The sequence below is a fragment of the Bos indicus x Bos taurus genome, chromosome 11 (assembly GCF_003369695.1).
Source record: "Bos indicus x Bos taurus breed Angus x Brahman F1 hybrid chromosome 11, Bos_hybrid_MaternalHap_v2.0, whole genome shotgun sequence".
In the NCBI taxonomy this organism is placed as follows: domain Eukaryota; kingdom Metazoa; phylum Chordata; class Mammalia; order Artiodactyla; family Bovidae; genus Bos; species Bos indicus x Bos taurus.
Genome location: NC_040086.1, coordinates 95,515,275 through 95,538,481, shown reverse-complemented (window position 1 = coordinate 95,538,481; position 23,207 = coordinate 95,515,275). Strand labels below are relative to the sequence as shown.

General features: G+C 41.7%; 1 protein-coding gene across 7 annotated transcripts in view; it reads left to right on the top strand.

Moving 5' to 3' along the window:
* MAPKAP1 (mitogen-activated protein kinase associated protein 1) overlaps window positions 1–23,207 on the top strand; it is a 233,883-nt gene that overhangs the window by 116,167 nt on the left and 94,509 nt on the right. For all 7 annotated transcript variants that reach the window (XM_027556277.1, XM_027556273.1, XM_027556274.1 and 4 more), the window contains 2 exons: window positions 8,257–8,433; window positions 22,717–22,826. In XM_027556277.1, the coding sequence (XP_027412078.1) occupies window positions 8,257–8,433; window positions 22,717–22,826 (287 nt within the window). The remainder of the gene's footprint in view (window positions 1–8,256; window positions 8,434–22,716; window positions 22,827–23,207) is intronic.

The following is a 23,207-nucleotide window of genomic DNA, read 5'->3' as shown; positions in this document are numbered from 1 at the left end:
ACCTTGATTCATGGACCTAACATTTAGGTTCCTGTGCAATATTGTTCTTTACAGCATCAGACTTTATTTCCATCGCCAGTCACAACTGGGTGGTGTTTTCGCCTTGACTCTGTCTCTTCCTTCTTTCTGGAGTTATTTCATTTTTCATTCTCTCATCTTCATTCTTTCTGGAGTCAGTCTTTCTGAGAAGTCTTTAAGAGTCCCAAATGTTCTGCCCATGATGGAGGTACTAGCTAATGCTACTTGGTAGTAATCATTTGGTAATATGTGAGGATGTCAAAGCAACACCTTCAGTTCACTTCAGTTCAGTTCAGTCATTCAGTCGTGTCCGACTCTTTCCAACCCCATGAATCGCAGCACACCTCCCTGTCCATCACCAACTCCCAGAGTTTACCCAAACTCATGTCCATTGAGTCGGTGATGCCATCCAGCCGTCTCATCCTCTGTCATCCCCTTCTCTTCCTGCCCCCTATCTCTCCCAGCATCAGGGTCTTTTCCAGTGAGTCAACTCTTCGCATGAGGTGGCCAAAGTACTGGAGTTTCAGCTTCAGCATCAGTCCTTCCAATGAACACCCACGACTGATATCCTTTAGGATGGACTGGTTGGATCTCCCTGCAGTCCAAGGGACTCTCAAGAGTCTTCTCCAACACCACACTTCAAAAGCATCAATTCTTCGGCACTCAGCTGTCTTCACAGTCCAGCTCTCACATCCATACATGACCACAGGAAAAACATGTTGCATGTCAATTATATTTTAATAAAGCTGAAACGAATGTATAATACAAGCTCCAAATGTAAGCCACATTTACAATTTTAATTTTCTAGTAATCACATATTTAAAACGTTTCCAAGAAGTGAAATTAATTTTCATAATATAGTTTAACCCTTTATAGGAAGTATTATCATTTCAATATGTAATTGATATAAAAATTATTAATGAGATGTTTTTGTTATTTTTTGGATCATGTTTTCAATATCTAGTGTTTATATGCTATTTACAGCACATCTCAGTTCAGATTAGCCACATTTCCAAGAGGCTTCCCCGGTGACTCAGAGGTAAAGAATCCTGACTGCCAATGCAGGAAGCTCAAGAGAGGTGGGTTTGATCCATGGGTCAGGAAGATTCCCCTGGAGGAGGAAATGGCAGTCCACTCCAGTATTCTTGCCTGGAAAATTCCGTGCACTGAGGAATCTGGCAGGCTACAGTCTGCGGGGTCGCAAAGAGTTTGACACAACTGAGTACACGCACACACACGCATTATAAGGGCTCAGTAACCACAAGTTTGGAAAGTGCAGCTGTAGAGTATAGCAACACATGATACAGCCACACAACGGAGTTTACTGTGGATTCAGTTTATTCTCATGTAAGCTCAGCTACCTAGAGTCCCTAGGAAACTTGGTGGACCTTGTAGATAGCTGAGGTTTATCTCATTCAGTATTGATGTTTCTTTATTTTTGTAATTTTTAATAGACGCTCCCTAACCTGTAGTAACATTTTCATCTGCCTTCTTAATCAGTATGTAACGTAGTGGTCAAGGGTATGGGATTCAAAGCCATTGTCTGGGTTTGCATTCTGGCACTGACCATCAGGGTGATCTTGGATGAATTACTTCAGCCTGTGTTTTCCTATGTGTAAAACCAGGATAGGAACTTCCTATCCGGGTAGTTATAAAATTAAAATGAGAAAATACATGGCAACTGCTCCATAAATGTTTGTTTCTGTTGTCGCTAAATACTGTAACTCCAGCAGCTAGTATTGCAACCAATACTAGTGTTAATTCAGCAGTAATAGCATATTTTAGCCTTTTTCTGATAGCTCATGTAATTGTACCATACTGTGAAACACTGATGCCCTCATGGGCTTATCAAAGTATCTAGGGACGGTTGACTTTATATTGTATGTTTTCTGACAACTTTGCAGTTTGAATTCTTTATACTCCCTATCCCTCGCCGCTTTCTTTTTTTTCTGTCTGCATCTCCACCATGGTGTATGTACTCTTCTCCCATTTCTTGATTGCTGCTTCTAATTTATACTCCTTAGAGTCATCACAGAGAACCCTTTACCTAAATAATAACAGCCTGACGTGCCCTTCCCATTTTGACCCCCAGCTATGCTCCCACATGTTCTAACACATCACATTCTTTAACTGGCAGCTTCTTGACATACAGCTTCTGCTTCTACCATTTCCTTAGAAACGTCTTTCTCACTCTTCTGTTGATACCCTGCTTAATCTCAAAGACTTAAGTCCCTCATCATTTCTTCATTCGGCAAATATTTATGGAGTTCCAAACCCTGGGTATCAAGGATAAAATGGAGAACATGAGAAATGCAATTGCTGCACTCAAAAAATTTACAGTTTGGTGGGGAAGAAGAAATTATCAAGTGTAATAGCACTTTGTAACTGGCTCATTTCACTTATCATTTGTATTCATTCATGCATTCAGTAAATATTTATTGAGTGTTTGCTATATACCACGCATTTTGCTGGGTGTACAGTGGTGAGTTGAATAAGATACGGTTTCTCTTCCATGAATTCCACAAGCTAGTGAAGGAAATGGGCACATAATTCAAATAATTAAACCGAATTATGTTTGCTTAGAAGCTGACTTAAGTGCTCTGCCGGGAAGGAATGCCACTGTGAGAGCATCACCTGGGAACCAGGGGTGCGGGGGAAGTGGGGGAGTTCCCTCAGAAAGTGAGGCCCAAGGCACTTGGCAGATGGAACAGTTTGGCAGTGATGCTGTGGCAGGAGGAAGTGTGTAGTGGTCAGGGGACTCGAAGATACATCAATAGTAAGTGACCCAGAGGGAGCCCAGACAGAACTATATGAAGGTCTTGCTTCTGCTTAAAAATTAGTGGGTATTTTCTCCCTAGAACTTTACCAGGGAATTTAGATTTAACTATTCCTGTCTGAGGTTGCTGTGGTTTGACAAGTCTTATGATGTTATTTATCCGTTTTACTTTCCATTTATGGGGGACGTGTTTTGGAGAAAAGGAAATCTTGGGAGTCTTAAAAATCTTTAACTCTGACTTCAAAGAGCTGAACGTCTGAGCTGCAACCGTCGGAATCTTTTTCTCTCTTTCTAATGCCTGACATACTCTTAATATTGATTCTCACCAAACTGAACAGCAAAGCTCAAGTATTGAGCATTCTGGACATTTCAGAAACATGCATTATTTCATTTTTCATTTGAAAAGAGCAAACATTAGTCTGTCTCATGATCATACTTTAGTGTGTTTTGCATTTTCTGAAGATAAGAAATGAATTTCTACATTTGGTAGAAATCTGTGGTGCTCCCTGGAATGAGTGCTCCTGAATTTTCATTTATGAACTAAATGCCATCTATTTATGGGCTTACGGCTTCTGTCTCTTCATAAAAGCCATACTGCCGTTTGAACATAAAATGAATGTCGGTCACCAATTCAGTGAGATAAAATTTTGTACTGAAAAATTTAGCTTTATTTGATAAGATATGAATAAGCAAAATTCATTTAATTGTACTCATTAAAGCTTTGGAGATAAATATTTCCCCCAAAGGATCTCTCTTTGACAGCAGGCTCCATTTTACATCCGTTCATTATTTAAACTTTCATTCCTCTTTCAAACTCAATGGTACTTCAAAGGACCTGCTCTATCCATGCCAACCCAGCTCTTAAAATTAAGCCTCTTCTTGTAGATCCAGTTGTCCTATACTTGTTTGTGAGTATTTTGACCATTCTTCTCCCTCTGGTAGGGAGGGAGACATAAGACTCTTGATAGATAGTTAGTTCATCTTCTGTGTAATCAGAAACTTAAATGTGGTAGAAGAAATTTTGGCAAAATGAGAATCTTTCTCCATGCCAGGCACTGTGCAGTTAATTATGTCATTTAATCCTTATCAGGCCCTGTTGCAGTTGTTGTGGTTATTTCCTCCTTAATTCCAAAACCTGGTAGAGTAAATGACCACATGTGTGAATCAGGCTGGCTATGCTCAGAGTCTCTAGGACGAATGATTTTCTCTTTGTAGTGAAGTGAGAGGATTGCCCAGCCTTCTTTGTCTTGTTCCATATTTCTAAATTGTCCACAGTAAGAATGTGTTACCCTTATCAAAAATGTAGTTAAGTATTTTATGAAGAAGGGCTTCCCTTGTGGCTCAGCTGGTAAAGAATCTGCCTGCAATGCAGGAGACCTCGGTTCGATTCCTGGGTTGGGAAGATCCCCTGGAAAAGGGAAAGGCTACCCACTCCAGTATTCTGGCCTGGAGAATTCCATGGATTTTATAAAGAAACTGAAAGTTATACATATATATTGTGGGACATTTGGAAAATATAGAAAGTTAGAAAAAAGTGCTCATTGCTTGAATGTTAACATAATCTTTATAAACATTTTGGTCCCTTTTCTTCTAGTCTTTTTATATGTATGTAATTGAACATTTTTATATAGTTGTAATAATTTCTTATTGTGTTTTTTTTTTCTCCATAAAAAAACTGAGATGCTGGTACTCACATCTTGATTAACTGTAAGAATGCGTCTTTTGTTTTCTCTTTCTCCTGGGCCTTCTTCCTTGTCTTGAATTGCAATCTCTACACATGTACATTGCCTTGAAAACCCCATTTGGCTAACAGATATCAGTGTGACCAGCAAGAAAAAGAAAGCCTATTACTGCTCCTCTTCTCATTAACACACACATCATTAATAATACCCAATATGTTTTTTTCATGGGTAGAGTGATTCAGTCTACACATTCATATATTCATTCATTTAACAAATATTTGTTAAGTACCTTATAAATGCCAGCCATTTTACTCTTAAGTGAGAATGCAGAGACAGTAGAATCCTTGCTCTTGAGGAGAACATAGATGTATAAATAAGAAAAAGAGCAGTATGGTAAGTTATATGCAGAAGTAACAGCCAAGTTCTGTAAGAACTCAGATGAGAATAACTTGAGATCCAAATGATTCTCCTAAGGAAATCAAAGAAAGCCTGTTATGAGTAAGAAAATGGAACTCAGACAGATTTGGCCACATAGCTCATTCTTGTTTGTGTTAACATGAAAACCGGATCTGACTGGAAAACCCCTCTTCCTTCCACCAAACTGTCATGAAGAGGTGCGCCATTTTCATCGTCTTGGAAGCTCTAGATATCTATAGTTGGCATATTTCTGAGTCAAGGACCTAAAGCTGCCTCTCTTTTTCTCTCCCCACTTCAAAATGCCACTAAATTCTGAAGTGATCAAAGTGTAATGAAAGAGAAGTAAGGAGACATGAGTTCTCTGGAAACCGATTTTGCCACCATTTAATTAGGTGATCATGGCACCTTATTCTTCTTTGAAATAGGCATCTGTTTCTTATTTGTAAAAGCGAGGAGGTTGAAATAAATCTCTCTAAGCTTCTAATGTTTTATAAATACGTGTCGTGGTTTCCTTTTCCTTTTTAGTGTGTGTAGCATTTCTGTAAGTTTGTCGGAACAAGGACCTTGGGAAATCTTGACACACCATGGCGCTGTCAGAGGGGTAGATGGGAGTGAAGAGTGAGGGCTCTTGACTGCCTAAGTTTGAATCTCAGCTTTGTTTCTTACCTGCTGTTTAATCTTGAACAAACTATTTAACCTCACTGAGCCTCAGTTTTTTAATCTGTAAAATAGTAATAATAACTCACACAGTTGGTGGGAAGACGGAGTGAGCTCATGTTTCTAAAGCACTTTGCACAGTGTCTGGCACATAGTACTCAGTGAATGTAGCCAATGATACCAGTGGCTCTTTACCAGTACTAATTTGGAGTCCTAAAGCAGTTTTAGAAGTCAGAATACCACAGTAGCTTCTTTTATTCATGATTCCTGTATACAGGCACAGAGAAACCAATACCCATGCCTAGCATATGGAATTTTAGTCAATTCCCCCCTTATATGTTCAATTACAGGTTTGGTAGGGGAGCCCTGTTTACTGCTAAACTTTGATGATGACCCAGAGAAGACTTCCATTAATTTGTAAAACTGGGTGAACCATTCGTTCTTTTCCTTGCTGTGTTCCCAGTGCTCAGGACAGACTATAGCATAGCCTAGGCATTTCAGTTGCTTTTTGAATGAATACGTGATATCACACTTTATATTCAAGAACTGGGGGAGAAGAGCACTTGGCGCAGTGAGTCTTTTGGCTTTCAGAGCTTAGCCTGTGACATTTGCCGAGTTTGTTTTGAGGGGATTTGGGGGCGTCCCATGACAATCAAAGCAGAATTCTTCTGATACCAATGTTTGGCTTTCCGCTTTGATCAATAGACTTATTATTTGCCCTTGAAACCTCTGTGGTGCTAGGGACTCACAGACATTCCTCAGGATGATTTACACAGCAGTAAATAATCTGTGCTGTCCATCGCTTGCTTCATCAGTGTCTTCCCTGTTCATAAACTCCCCGAGGCTCAGTGGGCCCCAAGGCTAGAGCACAGCAGACACAGTCACTCCAGTTGGCACATAGAGCATGTCGCCCGGTTTCACTGCTGCTTTGTTGCTCCAGTATGCATCCACGATTTGTCTTCAGGGTTGACCTACTGTTGAAGTTATTTTCCATCAGACTTTATTATCATTACTACCATTTATTTTTCTACCTCTGTTATATGCTAGGCACTACATATATCATCTCATCGAAACTTCACAGCCACCTCTGGTTAATTGTACCGTTTTTGTAGAAGTGCAATGTGAAGGAGATGAAGCTTATTCCCTGAACTCACATAGCCCATGAGCAATGCAGCTTCAGTTTGAACTCAAGTCTCTTTCGACACAAAGCCCTTAGCTATTACCCTATGATATTTTCCTCATCCGAAGGGCTTTTTTCTGCGTCTGCAAGTGTTTTGTGTTGAAGTTGGTGACCTTTTGCAAAGATTGGTAAGTTTCCCATACCATTCAGAGATGAATTTTAAAAAATTTTAACAGCATTGCAAACACATGAAATTTATAGTGACAAACATAGCCAGATTACTTTCTTGTTATCCATCCATTTAGTAAATTTACAGTTCCCATTAATTTTAATCTGTCCTTATTACCTGTTTTATATAATAAATATCTCTCAGTCATGACAGACTGAGTATAGATCACCTGAAGTAGGCTCTCTCTCAATAAGCAGAGTTGCAGCTAAAGATTTGTGCATTAATAGGGAAAATTGCAAATCAGGTAGTCAGTGAAATAATTCATTGTCACATCCAATCAATAAACTTTGTAAATCAACTCATTTAATTCAAAAAATGATCTATATAGATCAAGCAACCAATTAAACAATTAGCATACACTTTGCAATTAATTAATTTAAGCATCAATCATATCATTTAAACTCCAAATTTAAGCCATAGAATTTAGGCTCCTACCTCCTTGTGAACTATTAGGTTCAAATTCTCAGTGCTAGCAGATGTGCAGTTTCATGATTGAACTTTGGTGCAGGGTATCTTCAAGTGTTTTAGTTATTTCAGTGTTAAATTTTCTTTATGTTGGTGCAGTTTCCCACTCTTTTTCAGCGAATTGACTTTTTATTCTCCTCAAAGGAGAAGGAGTGTCAGTTCTAAACTGGGCAGAGCTGGAGTCTGGGAGTACTGACTGGACATTCTAGGGAAGTGAGACAAGTCCAAAAGTGTTGATAGTTGAGAAGCTTAGTTATCTACATCAGGATAAATTGGGTCATTTGCTTTTACTGTGTTAAGTGTCCTTGGTGTTTAGAATCAGATCTATCAAGAGAGCCTGATATTCTTCAGAAAAAGGAGAACTGTAAAGACTGTCTTGGTTACCCTGAGCACTTCTTCTGAGCACAGATATTTTCTTAATCCTGAACATAAATCAGGGGCCTCTGACTCCCTTCAAATAATCTTTCCTCCTTGATAGTTTTGTTTGTCTCTCTTTTATGATATTTATTTTATTTACACTTATAGTTAATGTAGTACTTCCTTTCCCCTGCTGCTATTCACTAAACTTCCTTTGAGGGTCTATACTCAATCTCATCTTTGATCTCAGGCATTAAGTCCCATGTCTTATATATAACAGATGCTCCTTAAATATTCATTGGAAGAATAGAGCAGTATTAACATTCTCACTTCACACTGTGTCTCTCCTCCTTTGCACTGCCGTGTATGTGTTTTCTCTTTATCAGAGGAAGCAGGGTTTGGGAGATGCCACTGTGTCCAGGCTTCAGGGTGAGGAGCAGCAGTGTCCCGGTTGGCTTGCCGTCCTCCATACCTCTGGTCTCTGCATCCCTCCCGTATCTTGGTGTTCACTTAACCTTTTTGATTTTCCCTACAGTGACAATGTCAGTGCCTACTGCCTGCATATTGCCGAGGATGACGGGGAGGTTGACACAGACTTTCCCCCACTGGATTCCAACGAGCCCATTCATAAGTTTGGCTTCAGTACTTTGGCCCTGGTTGAAAAGTATTCATCTCCTGGTCTGACATCCAAAGAGTCGCTCTTTGTTCGAATGTGAGTATTGACGCTGTTACTTATCTCAGTATCTTACCTCTACCTTTTAGGGTTTTGGATTTGATTTTGGTTTTCTTATCAAATGAATGATATTTGGTATCTGGAGAATCAACATGAAATGATGACTTCCAGAGAGATGGGGACAATATTTGCATTGTATTCCAATCCACTGCACCTGGGGTAAATTGTATTAAGTCTGTCTCAAAAGTTGTGTCTATGTACAAAAGCCCCTGGAAATATTGGGGCCCTTTGGACCCTATGAAGGAAAAATTTGACGTTTTCCTCTTTGTTGTCAAGGAATCCAAACTGAAAATGTGTGTTGCGGTCACTTCTCTTTTGTGATTTAAAATATTTCTTTTTCTCTCCAATTTTGTTCAAATCAAATTTGATTTTCTTCTTAGTTGCTCTCCTTTAGTCTGAGCAGAGGTTCTTAACCTTATCTGTGCCTTTGGTAGTCTGCTAAAGCCTACAGAAGCTCTTCTCAGAAAAGTGTTTGTAAATGCAGAGAATAATATTCACAGAGGACAAGAAAATCCTCAAGAATTATATTTAAATAGTTATCAAATTATTAAACAAATTTGTGATATACTTATATGTACTGGCTTTATCAATACATTAAATGACAAGAACCAGAGGCAGGTCTAACGGTAATTCCTGAGGCCTTTCGTTTCAAGGTAGTAATAGGTGTAAATGGTACTTGAGACATCTGCCACAGCTGTAATGACGCTGTCTGTGGTTTCCGTTCATGACAGAGTCACCAGTGCTGCTCATAGGACTGTGATTTGTTGACCACCTTCATAATTCCAGGAAATGCTAAATATCAGAAGTCAGTTAAAATAAAAATGTGGTTTTTGCCCACTCATGTCTATAGAGCACCTGAGTCTCATACATATGTCCTGGTTGTTAGGGGAAAACCTGCAGTGTCTTCTCAGTTTAAGCTTTTCTAACGGAGGCCGTGACACTGCCCCTCCTGGTCATCTCCTGGGGACAATAGCGGTCCCTTTGGCACCCCCTGCTGTTAGTAACCAGCAAATGCACTGTCAAGAAGAGGGATCCCTTTAGAAGGCTTTCCTCTGTCTTTTAAAAGCATATTGCCTTTGTTTCAGATTTTTTACTAAAAATAGGATTATGCTACCTGGGATATACGAGTATTTTGGATGTTTCTACCCTTGAGCAAAGAAAGAAACCTGAGTGCCTGGGAGTGAGCCGGGGATAACTCCTCATGGTCATTTCATCCGTACCATGAAGTCATGTTTGGTGTACATAGCAAAGATTTTTCCTTCTTTTTACATTTTGGAGCACTAAAACAACAACTTTAAAGAATATTTAAAGTAGTTTAAAACTTATCCAATGATTCCTCCATCCCTGTATAATTATTTTCATTTTTGTATAATCATTTCCATGTGTATATATATTATACTTTGGGTTCTAGCATACATATTGTGTCATTTTTACTTAATATTATATTCCAAATATTTTGATATCCATTCTTAATTCCTGCAATCTACATTTATTATGTAATGTCTCAGACCTTTGGTAAAAACCTGCAGCTACTTTTCTAACAAACTGTTGATCAGCAAAAATTAAGGGGCTACAGAAACACTCATTTTTATGCTGTTCCTTTTTGGGCTTCATGCAAAGGCAATTCTGTGTAAATGTACAGTTGACTGTGGTTTGAAAATCTGAAAATCAGTCTATCCTTGTTATAAAAAAATTTTTTTACAATTGTAATTATATTGATGTTCATATTGTATAAAATAACTCATTTAATAATGTAGTACTTTGATTTTGCAGGAAAAAAAAGTCGAAGAGACAGCCCCTTATTCTCATGGAGCTTTCTGTCTAATGGGGTGACAGTTGTCAAACAAACCATTCAAATATGATGAGCAATACAACAGACAAATGTATGAGATGAACCAGATGCCTGTCACAGGGTGTTTAGATTATTTCCTTGATTTGGTTTTAATAAGGGACTCTTTAAAGATAGTCCGTACCTATATCCTTTTTGTTTCTGTTGAATAACTTCCTTAGGAAAATTCCCTCTGAGTAGGATTATTGGTCAAGGTAAAAAACATCTTCAGATTCTCACTTTGCATTGACATACATAGCCTTCTGAAGATGTATCCATTACAGTGCTACCAATAAAATTCATAAAACCATCTTTTCAGTCTTACCATCACAAAATGTGATGTGTGCATGCTCAGTCGCGTCCAACTCTTTGCAGCCCCATGGACTATAGCCTGCCAGGCTCCTCTGTCCATGGAATTTCCCAGGCAAGAACACTGGAGCGAGTTGCCTGCCATTTCCTGCTCTAGGGGATCTTTTCGACCCAGGAGTGAAACCCACATCTCTTGTGTCTCCTGCATTGGCAAGAGACTTCTTTACCACTAGCGCCACCTGAGAAGCCCTAAGATGTCATTAGGATTTTTTTTTTAAGATGTATGTAGTGGAATTTCAATAGCATAGCTTCTGCTTGGAATTCTGTTGTTTATTAATAAGTCACCAGAAGCATTATTCTCATTAGCATACAATTTTTGCTACATAAATACTAACATATGATCATAGTAGTCTTTTGATCTGAAAGTCCTTTCTAAAACAAGTGCTTTAAAAAGGAAAATTAATCCTCCTGAAACTTCAGTGTTTGCCCAAAGTTGTTTTATTATAATGTTACTTAAACACATACAGATATAAAATGCTAGCTACAAATTCCATATCTTTATGCAACTGAAACAAAATTATAAATTAAATGCAAATAAAACTATAGCATTAATAAAATACAAATTAACAACATTAATGCAACAGATGATGTTTTGTTGAAATTAAACCATTGATGTTGGGTTTAACGGGTGTTAAATGTTTTACTTGTCAACTTGAATTTTTGATTTTCATAAGAAACATCAGATTATCATATTATTATTTGTCCTTTTAAGCAATGAATGTATTTTTAGGTATTAGTCCATTATTTTAATGGGTCAGTTGACTTACAGTGCACACCTCCCCAATTTTAAATGCTTTTTAATGGAAGAATAAAGAACATTTCTGCTAGGATACCCAGCTTATGCCAGTCCTGCTCAGGACTCCCCTGTTTTATTTTATTTATTTATTTCGGCCATGCCATGTATCTTGTCAGACCTTGGTTCCCCAACCAGGGATTGAACCTGGGCCATGGTAGTGAAAGCCTGAAATCCTAACCACCAAAGAGCTGACTTTCCGTGTTTTAAAATGAGAAGTCCTAAGTCCAAGAGCTCCCCACTCCATCCTGGGTGAACCAGGGTGATGCATCACCGTACTTTCTGCTGTTGTTAATTAGTGTTTCTGTAGATGGGCTCTCTGCCTGACTGATCCTGTGCACAGTGGGACTTGTACACACAGAACATGAGTTCTCCAGAGATCAGCAAGTCTGGCCCATAAAGAGCCTTGTGTACACTTCTCCCATCACTTTCTCTATTCTAAGTTTTTACGTGCGGCTTGCACTGCCATTTAGCCTTTCTGCCTCTATTATTGATGTTAAATAACTAGCAGCTGGAACATACAGTCTCCCAGATCTTACCAGCTTAGCCCACATGTTGGCAAACTAAAGGATGAGATGGTAAATATTTTAGGCTTGCAGGCCACACAGTCTCTGTAACTCAGTTCTGCTGTAGTAGTGTGAAGGTAACCATGCTGCTAAAGCACTTCAGTCGTGTCCGACTCTGTGCAACCCCATAGACGGCAGCCCACCAGGCTCCCCCGTCCCTGGGATTCTCCAGGCAAGAACACTGGAGTGGGTTGCCATTTCCTTCTCCAATGCATGAAAGTGAAAGTGAAGTCGCTCAGTCGTGTCTGACTCTTAGCGACCCCATGGACTGCAGCCCACCAGGCTCCTCCGTCCATGGGATTTTCCAGGCAGGAGTACTGGAGTGGGGTGCCATTGCCTTCTCCAGAAGGTAACCATAGACAAATACGTAAATGAGTGGACGTGGGCTTGATTGGTTGACTCTGGCCGCGTATGTTTTGGCTTCCCAGGTGGTACTAGTGGTAAAGAACCTGCCTGCCAATGGAGGTGATATAAGAGACGTGAGTTCGATCCCTGGGTCAGGAACATTCCCTTATTTCTTGTTCACCTCTGTCTAATGAAGGTTAAGGGGCTCTTCCAGGTATTTCTCGTCCAAGCAATGACTCAAGGCTCCCCCAGCTGGATGGAGAATGGGAAACCTGGAAAACTGGAAGTGGACTGTGTCTTTTTCTCTATATTGCTGTTTAAATCACTATGTACATCTATCTGTATAACTTTTTGCTTTTCAGTGAAAATCATACATACATGATTTTCATTGAACTAAAAGCACAATTTTTAAATTCTGAAACTCAAGAGAGCCTGTGAATGCATCTGTTGACCTTGGGGGCCCTTGAACCTCGGGTAGGAAATACTGCTGTCAGAAAATTAGCTCAGGCCCTGGTATGTAAGAAGTACTACATGGTTATGATTTGTTATTTTTGTCAGAGATTTGTGAGTCTGAATAATTCACCCTAAGGTGGGTATGGGGTGTCACTTTTCTTTGGGTTATTTTTTATTACACAATTAATTCATGTCCAGTATAGAAAAATTAGAAAACATATGTTTCTTCATATAAAAGAAAGTTTCAAATTTCTCCTTGTTCCATCATGCGAGGATAATTACTTATTATATTATATAATGATTTACATTTAAAAAGAGGAGCTAGTTAACTTAAACGAATCCCTAATTGGAAAAGCGTTCTGTGAAAAAGAATGTGGAGGTGGGTGTTCTTTATGAATTGAGGCTATACTGGTCTTTTCCTCCCAGGCCCTTGGGCCCCAGGAAGCCCCTGGAAATAGAGTTGTCATTAGGGGAAGGAGAATGGATTACTCTTAACGAAGTACAAATTAGGAGCCTGTTAGTGAACACTGCCTCCTTTACCAGATCAGCAAGCGGATTTCTAAGGTATCCATTGTTCTTGATTGATTTTGGACAGAGCCAATATATATATAAAAGGAGTCCCTAACTTGCTGACAGCTAGCTTCTCTGAGCCTAAGCACTAAAGTTGACTGTCAGGAGTATGGAAAGGGAGAAGTGAGGGACAGAGAGCTGGGTGAGGTAACCCCTAATACTAGTTGAGGGCTAGATCTCAGCTGATTTTCAACATCCAAAGAAGTGCTCCTTACCAGCAATGACCAAGCCAAGGCCTGCTAGGCCGTTCGTTGGACAGGTCAGACGAGGAGTAGACAGGAGAGGAACTCGCGTTGTCCATCTCTTCCCATCCCCCAAAAGTCAAAGTGTCAGTTGCTCAATTGTGTCCGACTCTTTGTGACCCCATGGACTGTAGCTCACCAGGCTCCTCTGTTCATGGGATTCTCCAGGCAAGAATACCGGAATGGATTGCCATTCCCTTGTCCTGGGGATCTTCCTGACCCAGGTATCAAACCTGGATCTCCTACATTTCAGGCAGATTCTTTACCACCTGAGCCACCAGGGAAGCACAGTTAGCCCCCAGCTAATTCCATCAGAATTTGTGACACTGAATTGAGTTTAAAAAATGGCGATGACAAAAGCAATGTGTGTGGTGTCATTGCATTACCTCTGTTGACATTATTATTTCACACTGGCATCCTACTCTGGGTGGGGAAGAAGAGCTTTAAGGGAAGAAAAATCAAAAACAATAAAACAGAATTCTCCTAAATCAGAAGTCAATTAATTAAATTGCCCTGCCTATATATGTGTTTTACTTGGGCTTCTCTGATGGCTCAGTTGGTAAAGAATCTGCCTGTAATGCAGGAGACGTGGGTTCGATCCCTTGAGTCGGGAAGATCCCCTGGAGAAGGGAATGGCAACCCACCCCAGTATTCTTGCCTGGAGAATTCCATGGACAGAGGAGCCTGGTGGGATACAGTCCATGGGGTCGCAAAGAGTCAGACACGACTGAGCGGCTAACACTTTCATATGTGTTTTACTTTCGGTGTTTAATATATCAGGTGGAAATGGGAAAGGGGCTGTTTTAACCAAAAGCTGCAGAGCATATAGAATTCAGTTAGGATTTTGCTGTTTGGGAAATGGACCACTGGATCAGCGTTGGAAGGCCTTGTACCAGAAGCTGGGCTGCCTTGGGCAATGTGGCCCAGAGGGCTCCCAAAGATGGCTGTGGCTTCTCTTGTCTGCATAAAGAGAAAGGTTAGCTGCTTTTTCAGGAGGTATGCCCTAGATTCATTGTTCTTTCTGTATGAGGGCTTTTCAGAAAGGGTCTCGGTGGTTTTAGTATCCTTTCTTTACAGTATACCCCAAGTGACCAGACCTTTATGAAAAGATATCATTAGTTTGAAAATTCACCTGCTCTTACGTGATATTGCCTTGATAGTCTGGAGAGGAGGTGGTGGGGGCGGGGAGGGATGAGCATTTTTGCACACTCAGTTTGGTGCCCCTCATAGCTTGTTATCTCATTTATTCCTTTTAAGCAATTCACCTGTATAAGCTGAGGATCAGAGACAAGTAGTTACCCAAGGTCAGACAGTTTGGTAATGAGCAGGGCTAAAATAGGGCAGGGAATTTTTAAAAAAAGATGCCTGTATTCTTTGTAATCAGGCCTGACAATATGTCTGTAAATTATCCTAGTTATTTATTGTTTGCTTGAGTCATAGAGGACCAACTGTGTGTTGTTTCTTTTCATTCTGTTGTATTAGCAAACATTTTCATTGTCCAGATTGTCCTCATGTATGGAAACGTAACATATGCAGCCTGTTTAATTTTGTATTTGTAAATCTGACTTGATTTCCTTTTTGGCAACAGCTACTGTCTAGAGAAAAGAAAAGATTTTTCTTTGTGTCTGTTTAAAGTGACAGGAATATTGGAGCAAGTAATAAAGATGGAAAGCATTAATTACATACTTCTAAGAACTTAAAGGTCAGACAAGCTAAATATGTATGTTTTGCTCCCTGGAATGTCTGTCTGTTGAAATGGTGCCAGGATAGCTTTGTTCCTACAATAAGAGCCCATATTTTAGATAACCATCAAGTTACTCTGGTATCCCAAAAATTATACCAGACTGTTGCTTCAGTTGCTATGAATCTTAAAAGTTTGGGACTCACGTTTCTGACATTAATGTGATTTGTTTCATGATCCACCCGCTTTGGCCATGTTTAGTTACTATGTCTCATTTTGATTTCCTCTGTTCTCCCCTCAGCTTATGTTGGAGTCTGTCAGCTGCTGCTATGTACATGTCAGGTAGTGACTTGTAATGTTTATTAATACAATGTCAGTCTTGCTGTTGGAAAAAACGTGATGCTTTCTCAGAAGGTTGCGGTAGAACGAAGCGTTTGATTTCCAGATCCTGTCTGCAGTGCACGGTGAATACATTCTCAGATGTTATGCAGTTCACTGACCTGACAGTTGTGGGCCCCCGCCTGGGACCCCATTTCAGCAGGACATATCTGAACAGAAACAGTTTGCAAAACTTTACACACTTAAACTCCTGCCAAGGCAAACCGTTAGCCACTTGAGTTTGTTATAAATACCCAGTGGCAGTGGTTGGAAGTAGCCCATGGTGTGTTTTATATTCTGAACTGAATGTGAATGTCTTTGCGGTTATATAGAGTAGTAAATAATTGAGTTTGATTAGGGAGAGGGACCTCATTATCCCCCACCTGTGCCCAGCTGGAAGGGGAGGGTCGAAATGAAGCCATTAGCTGTCTCTCTTACTGGCATCTCAAAGAGCTCAAATACATCTGTGTCTTATTTTCTTTTCTGGCACAATCAGTCGAGCAAGCTAAGCAGGCATGACCGGATTTGGCAAGTCCCAAGGACTCTGGCAAAGACACACAAGGAGAAGGCGGAGGGGCAGTCATTTTGGCTTCTCACTGCCCATTAGTCTAGTGAGTTATGTTTTTGGAAAATGTCTGTTTTGAAAAAGAGTACTTTGTCCAATGTCAAACATCACATATGCACACCATACACTTTGATCTTTAAAAAAAAGATTTTTGTCAGTGCAAGGGGAACCAAAATGTGGCATTCACACTAGCGTAAACTCTCTTTATGGATAAAGTAATATACCCGAAGGACTTGCTTTAAAGCGGGCATGCTGCAGTTATTACAAGGCTTTCTCCCGCTCATATATTTTCATTTTCTACCTTGAAGTGCTCGAGAATGAACATGCATGGAATTGGGACCAAAGCAGGCTGGGAACCAAAGGGTTGCGTCTTCATCAGGATTATGAACCGGTCAGGGCTGGAGGAGGGGGCACTGCTCCTGTCAGCCTCGTCCCACCTCCACAAACTGAGGCTGTGGCTCAGGAAACCAGGACCTTCTCCAGGGGCTTTCAGAAAGGGGTCTTGTAGGTCACATGCTGAGTCTGAGAGTTGGGACATTTACAGTAAAACTGAATTTGTTACAGTGGAAGTTGACCTTCACCATAGACTGGTCAGTGGTTCCAATCTGGAAGATATGTTCCCTTAAGTCTCTCTTTCCCCTGAGTTCCCCAAACTCCCTTGGCCATAGGGAGGTTTCAGACACAGGCTTTGGGGTCTGGCAAACCTGGGTTCAAGTTCTGGTTCCTCCACTTGTTAGCTGTGCAGCTCCAGGCACGTGTCTCAGTCTCGCCGGACCTCAGTTTCCTCCATTATAAAACGGGACTGATGATAGCACCCACCTTTCCTGGGAGGATTAAATGAGCAAAGTCCGTATTCAGTAAATGTCGACTGTTGTCACTGTCTCATCATTGTATATGTCACTTCTTTGTATGAAGAAAGGCTGATAGTGGTATTTTGTGTCCTAAGTCACTTCAGTCACGTCCAACTCTTTGCAACCCCATGGACTGTAGCCCTCCATGGGATTTTCCAGGCAAGAGTACTGGAGTGGGGTGCCGTTTGCTTCTCCAGGGGATCTTCCCGTCCCAGGGATCGCACCCAGGTCTCCTATATCTCCTGAGTTGGCAGGTGGGTTCTTTACCACTAGCATCACATGGGAAGCCCGATGGTTGTACTGTCTATTGCTTATTAAGTATTTTTTATGACAAGTATTATGTTAACTATTTGAGAAGTATTTAGATGTAAGCTGTTATGGAAAAACCTGAATGAATGTTTTGGCCGGCCTGGTATTTAGCCCTGAAAACAATGTTATAGTCTGAGAATTATCCTCTTTTTGTAGATGAGAAAACTTTAACTTCGGGAGATTATATCATTTACCCAAGGAAGGCAGAACTTGGACTCCAAAGCAGGCTCTGCTCTATAACTTGCTGTGCTCCACTGCCTTCTGGTGTTGCCACCATTTTTTCAGTATGATGTAGAGATAAACAACTACGTTTTGAGATATCTCCACTAGGAAGCTTCTCGGATGCCCCCCCACCCCATTCTGCTGGGTTAAATGCCTCTGTGTTTTGGCAGCATTCTGAGCTTGCTTTCATCTCTGTGCTGATCACGCAGAACTGTAATTCTTTCTTTACTTCTTTGTCTTTCTCTCCTGCTGGACTGTGCTATTAATACCTGGGTTAGGGACCATATTGTTGATCTCTGAATCCAAAATAGTGTCTTGAATAGATGACTGACCTCAGGTATGTTCCCTAATGTCTCCAGCCTCAGTTTCGGCAAAATGGATATAACAATGGTGTTTATTTTAGGGTAGAATAAGTTAATGCACATCTGAAAGGCCTGCCACAGCACCCGGTACAGACTACATGCTCAGTAAGTAGTAGATGCTACTATTATTGTTGTATTTGTTGACTAATAACCTCTTATCTGGGTCTGCAGATCCAGATGCTCTTAATAAATCTCACTGGATTTCTCTACCTTGTCACCATGATTTTTGACTTCCACCAACCCCATCCAAAGTGGAGTTAAACTGAGGTGGAACACACCTACTTCTCCAGTTTATTCTCTTAAAAAGGAAAACCTTGAAACCGGAGCCCAGGGTCCCCATCTGAGCTTCGGGGGATTTCAGTGCCTGGGCCAGAAGCTCTGTACTGTTGAGATCCCAGTGCTGCCACCGTGCCCAGCCAATTGCACATTGTAGTGAAACTGTGTTATCAGTTACGAGGGTTGAGATCCATCCCCCCAAATAAGCACTGTCTGCTGGGGGTTTAGGGGAGACGGGCTGAATGGGGCCTCTTCTCTTGGGGTGAAAACTTGGGACGAGGAGAACACACAAGAAAGAACACTGCAAGCTCCTTCTGCTGTTTGCCAGCCTTAGTTCCAGGTGCTCTGCACTTGTTGTCTGTTTTATCCTTCTGACAATTCTTTAGGCATGTGGCCTCCTCATTTCCTGGACACAGCTGAGGTTCCCACGTGTTAAGATGAAACTTCAGTTAGCCATGGAGCCAGGATCTGAACCAAAGGGTATTGAACTCCCAGCCCATGTGTTTTCCTCTCCAATATGTTGCCTTCCAACTTGCGTTCTGATTCCAGCTCAGCCCCTCTAAGTAGAATCTGAGCTTCTTGGATACAGACCTGTGCTCCTCCTTCTTCACTGTCCCCCACCACCTCTAGGTTCATGTCTAGTGCAGAAATGCTTGTGTCAGGTTAATGCAGGTATAAAAACTTGCCTCTGGTAACCAGGTGGCTTTGCACTGGGACAGAGCTGAATTCCTCAAGTGAGTAATCTTTTTTTAAAATGCCCATATGTTTTTTTCAGTGGTTACGAGACTTGACAGGGCCTAAGTTGGAACTGACTGAAGCATTCCTGGCAGCATTCAGTCAGCTCCCTGAGGTGGCCTCGTCCTGAACCCACCACCAGCAGCCCAGGGGGCCGTGGAAGGGCAGCTGCTTTGGTCCAGTGCCCGCCCCTAGAATGCCCTGCACGGGCAGAAGAGAAGCCATCTGTCCACGAGGGAGGAGCAGTTTCTGAGCTAAGAGTGGGTTTGTAACCCATCCATCTGTCCATCCACCCGCCTGTCTGTCCAAGGCCGAGTCATCCCCAGCACGGGTCACCACCCTGAGACTGGAACACAGTGCTGTGTGGAAGGGAGGCAGGGCTGGCACCTTCCTGCCTGCTGCACACATTTCCCCCCGAGATCATCCTCTCCTCCATCTCAGACCCAGTGCCCAACATTAAATAAAGGCAGCTTTAAAGGATGTATTTCAATAGACATTTTAGAAAGCCCATAAAAAACCCTGGATATGAAGAAATGAGGCATAAAACCCAGACTGTTTGGAAGTCAAGCTGAAAATTGTGGTAGCAAGCCTCCATATCCATTTATTAAATGGGAACATCACATAACAGTTGCACCTCCATGGATTCTAAGAAGCACCTCGATCCAGTCCCCTTGGTGTCCTAGAAACATTTTAAGTCCCGTAGACTTGGGACAGGATCCAAGGTAGGCGTTCTGTCTGGCAGGAGAGGAGCAAGTGGAGTGCGAGGCTGACCCAAAGAAACTTTCATTAAGTCCGGCTGAGCATGCAGGACGCAGGGGTCACAACCTCTTTCTCCTTTAAAAGGTGCTGGTTTTCGCTGCTGCCGAGCCCCTGCGCCAGCGCCCGCACACTTGAGAAGGCACATTCCGCGCCAAGCCTGCCCCTTCCCTCCACTGTTGTTTTCATTTTCCTCTCATGAACCCTGCTACCCTGGCTGCAGCGCGGAGGCTGTAAAGGAAGATGGAGAGCCGAGTTACCTCAGAATGATCACTATCGTTAACATTCACGGGTGGTTCACTTATCATTCCTGACTGCACAGACATGGCAGCCGCTCGGAAGCGTCCGCAGGTGTAGCATGGTGATACATATTACATTGTGCCACAATGGATTTATGTATTCTGTAACAAAAGAAAAGTGTAATGAAAAAATACAGAAGGTAATCCTTTATTCCCCCACCACGCAATTTATCAGTAATGCCGGTGGATGATAAGCGTCAGGGATTTCCTCTGCATGCTTTAACCTTGTCACCCAGGTACGTTTTGGTAAAATGACAGAAAAATACAGACGAGGGATTTTCCTCCGTTCAAAAATCTTTTTAAAAGGACACTTTTAATTTATGGAAGTTAGTCCCAACACAAGGCCTCCTTTCGAGCTTTTAGTCCGCCTTTGCTGAAAAGATAAACGTATGGTTGTGAAATAATGCTATCAGCCAGCAGCAGATTAGGTGAGAACCGTGAGCAATTTACAAGCCAACTGAAATCTGCAAGAGTTGAGGTGAAACCCGGAGCAGCTGGAGGTTTGCAAGATGCAGCCCAAGACTAGTTTGCGAGTACCCGAGAACTGGTGTTCCCTTTTAGGTCCTCCTCATCCATCGCCCGACATATTGTCACAGATGGAGCGCATACTGACTTCCGAGGAGAAAGCAGGGGAAGGCAGGTCTGAACGCGGACGATTGGCGTTTGTTCCAAACACACACTGGCCTGGCGCCAGAGCAAATACCCACAAGTTTATAAATGCACCAGGCACTTTACATTTCAGAACTCTTGCCAAAGTATCACTTACTACATCGCTCCCTAAATATAGTTTTCAAAAAAAAAAAAAAAAAAGCTATTTCTTATTTTGCTTTGATCAGTAAAATAAACTTTTAAAAATTGTTCTGGGATGGGGTCCAGCTTCTGAGGTAAAGAACGGCCGGGGCTCAGGCATGATTCAGTAACAGAGTGTTCAGTAAAATTAGCTTGACAGTTCTCAGGCCTGCTGTTCGATAGCAAGAACTTGACCAAGTTAAAATGGATGATCGTGCTGGCTAGACCAGCATCGGGTTTTGCTTTTTAACAAATGGAATGTCAAGGATTAAACAGCAAGCCGTATGGAGAGGGAAGGGGGTGGAGATGTCTTTGTATTAGGGAAGCAAATTGGGTCCTTGGTTTTGAGAACAGCTCCCATCTCCTGTGGAAAGCCAACCACCTGGTTGGTTCCAAGCTGGGTTGAAGGCCCCTTCCCAGCCTGTCCTACCATTGGGAAGCTTTCCCGTGGCTTAGCTTGGGGCTTGGCTTTTCTTTCCGATTTCTTGTCAGTATGAAGTTCTGCCATGTTTTTTGGCTGTGTTCCGTTTTGAGATTCTTGGTGGGGAAGTGGGAAGGCAACCAAACTCCTTGTGGCAATTCCCATGTTCCATAGTTGGAAACTTGGGTCCCATTTGTTACATGAGCTGCTTGGAATTGGCCTGTTTTGTTTCTGTGCCCAAGCATAGTGAGTAGTGTTTGTGGTACTTGCTCTTGCAATTAACGGTCTTAGTGAAGTTATATCTCACCCAGGGATGGGCTGCTTTTTCAAGGGTACTTGCTCCTTACCAGTTTTTTCCTGTCTAGATGACCCTGCACCCCAAATGTGATTGGCTAGAAGCTTATAAGTAGTGTTATTATTTTGTCTTGTAGTTATTTACTCCAGCTAATATTTTGCTTGACCTTCTAGAACTAAGTAGATTAAAACATGACTACTGAAGTATACAGACTCTGGGGTTTTGTTTTTTTTTTTAATTAATGCTTCTTTATTTGTTTGCCAGCTAGGAGGAGTCTTTGTTTTCCTTATTCTGAATTGCTTTAGGCTATCATATCCACCCGTGTGCCCCCCACATTGGGTTTCCCAAGTGAAAGCGTTAGTCACTCAGTTGTGTTCTACTCTTTGCGACCTATGGACGGTAGACCTCTAGGTTCCTCTGTCTATGGGATTCTCCAGGCAAGAATACTGGAGTGGATAGCCAGTCCCTTATCCAGGGGATATTCCCGACCCAGGGATCGAACCTGGGTCTCCTACATTGCAGGCAGATTCTTTACTGTCTGAGCCACCAGGGAAACCCAGGCTTCCCAGGTGGCCCAGTGGTTAAGAATCCATCTGCGAGTGCAAGAGATACAGGAGACACGGGTTCAATCCCAGGGTCAGGAAGATCTTCTGGAGAAGGGACTGGCTATCCATTCCAGTATTCTCGCCTGGGAAATCTCATGGACAGAGGAGCCTGGCAGGCGACTGTCCATAGGGGTGGAAAGAGGTGGACACAAGTGACTGAGCACACACACATGCACCCCACATTTCCCCTCCAGGGCTCTATGAGCTTTAATATGATGGTAGTATCTGCCTGCAGTGACACCTACTGACACAAGCCATGTGTATCATTTGTTAGACCTTGCTGTAGGATTTTGCTAGTAGCCCACACAGACCAACTGGATTCATTTTAAGATAAACAGAAAAATCTTCCCTAATTCTGCCCTCTCTTTCACTTGAAACTGTTCATATTAGAATGCTTTTCTCTCTCTCTCTCATTAGAAGTAGATTTATAACCCATTTTTTAATAATTGACACTTCAGTGTACACTTATTAATACTTAAACTCAGTGAAGACTGCATTCACATCCCTTTGGCTGAATATTGGTGATGATTTAATATTTGTCTTTTCCTGCAGAAATGCTGCTCATGGATTCTCCCTTATTCAGGTGGACAACACAAAGGTCACCATGAAAGAAATCTTGCTAAAGGCAGTGAAGCGAAGAAAAGGATCCCAGAAAATTTCAGGTGGGACAGTTAAATCACATCCTGGCAGTAGAAGCTTAACACTTAGTTAAAAATGCTGGGTGTGGGTGTGCATGTAGGTGGGTGTTTGATGGCTGGCTGGATTGGTTCAGATATCATTGGTAGGTTCAGTTAGCAAATGTACAGCAGAAAGTGATTTTTAAGCTGCCCTTGGGCCCAAGGAAGGAATTGGGTCAGTGGCATATGTGAGAATATTGTGTTCATGTCACTTATGGAAGCTTCTTCATTAATTTGTGATAGATTAAGACAAAGCTACTTGAGCTAACTGTTGGTTGGTGTAAAGCTATGTAGAAAAACTGCTTTTAATTTCATGTCTTCACATAATTTTCCATGGAGGAAACTTCTGGTTGCTAGTGTTTGGGG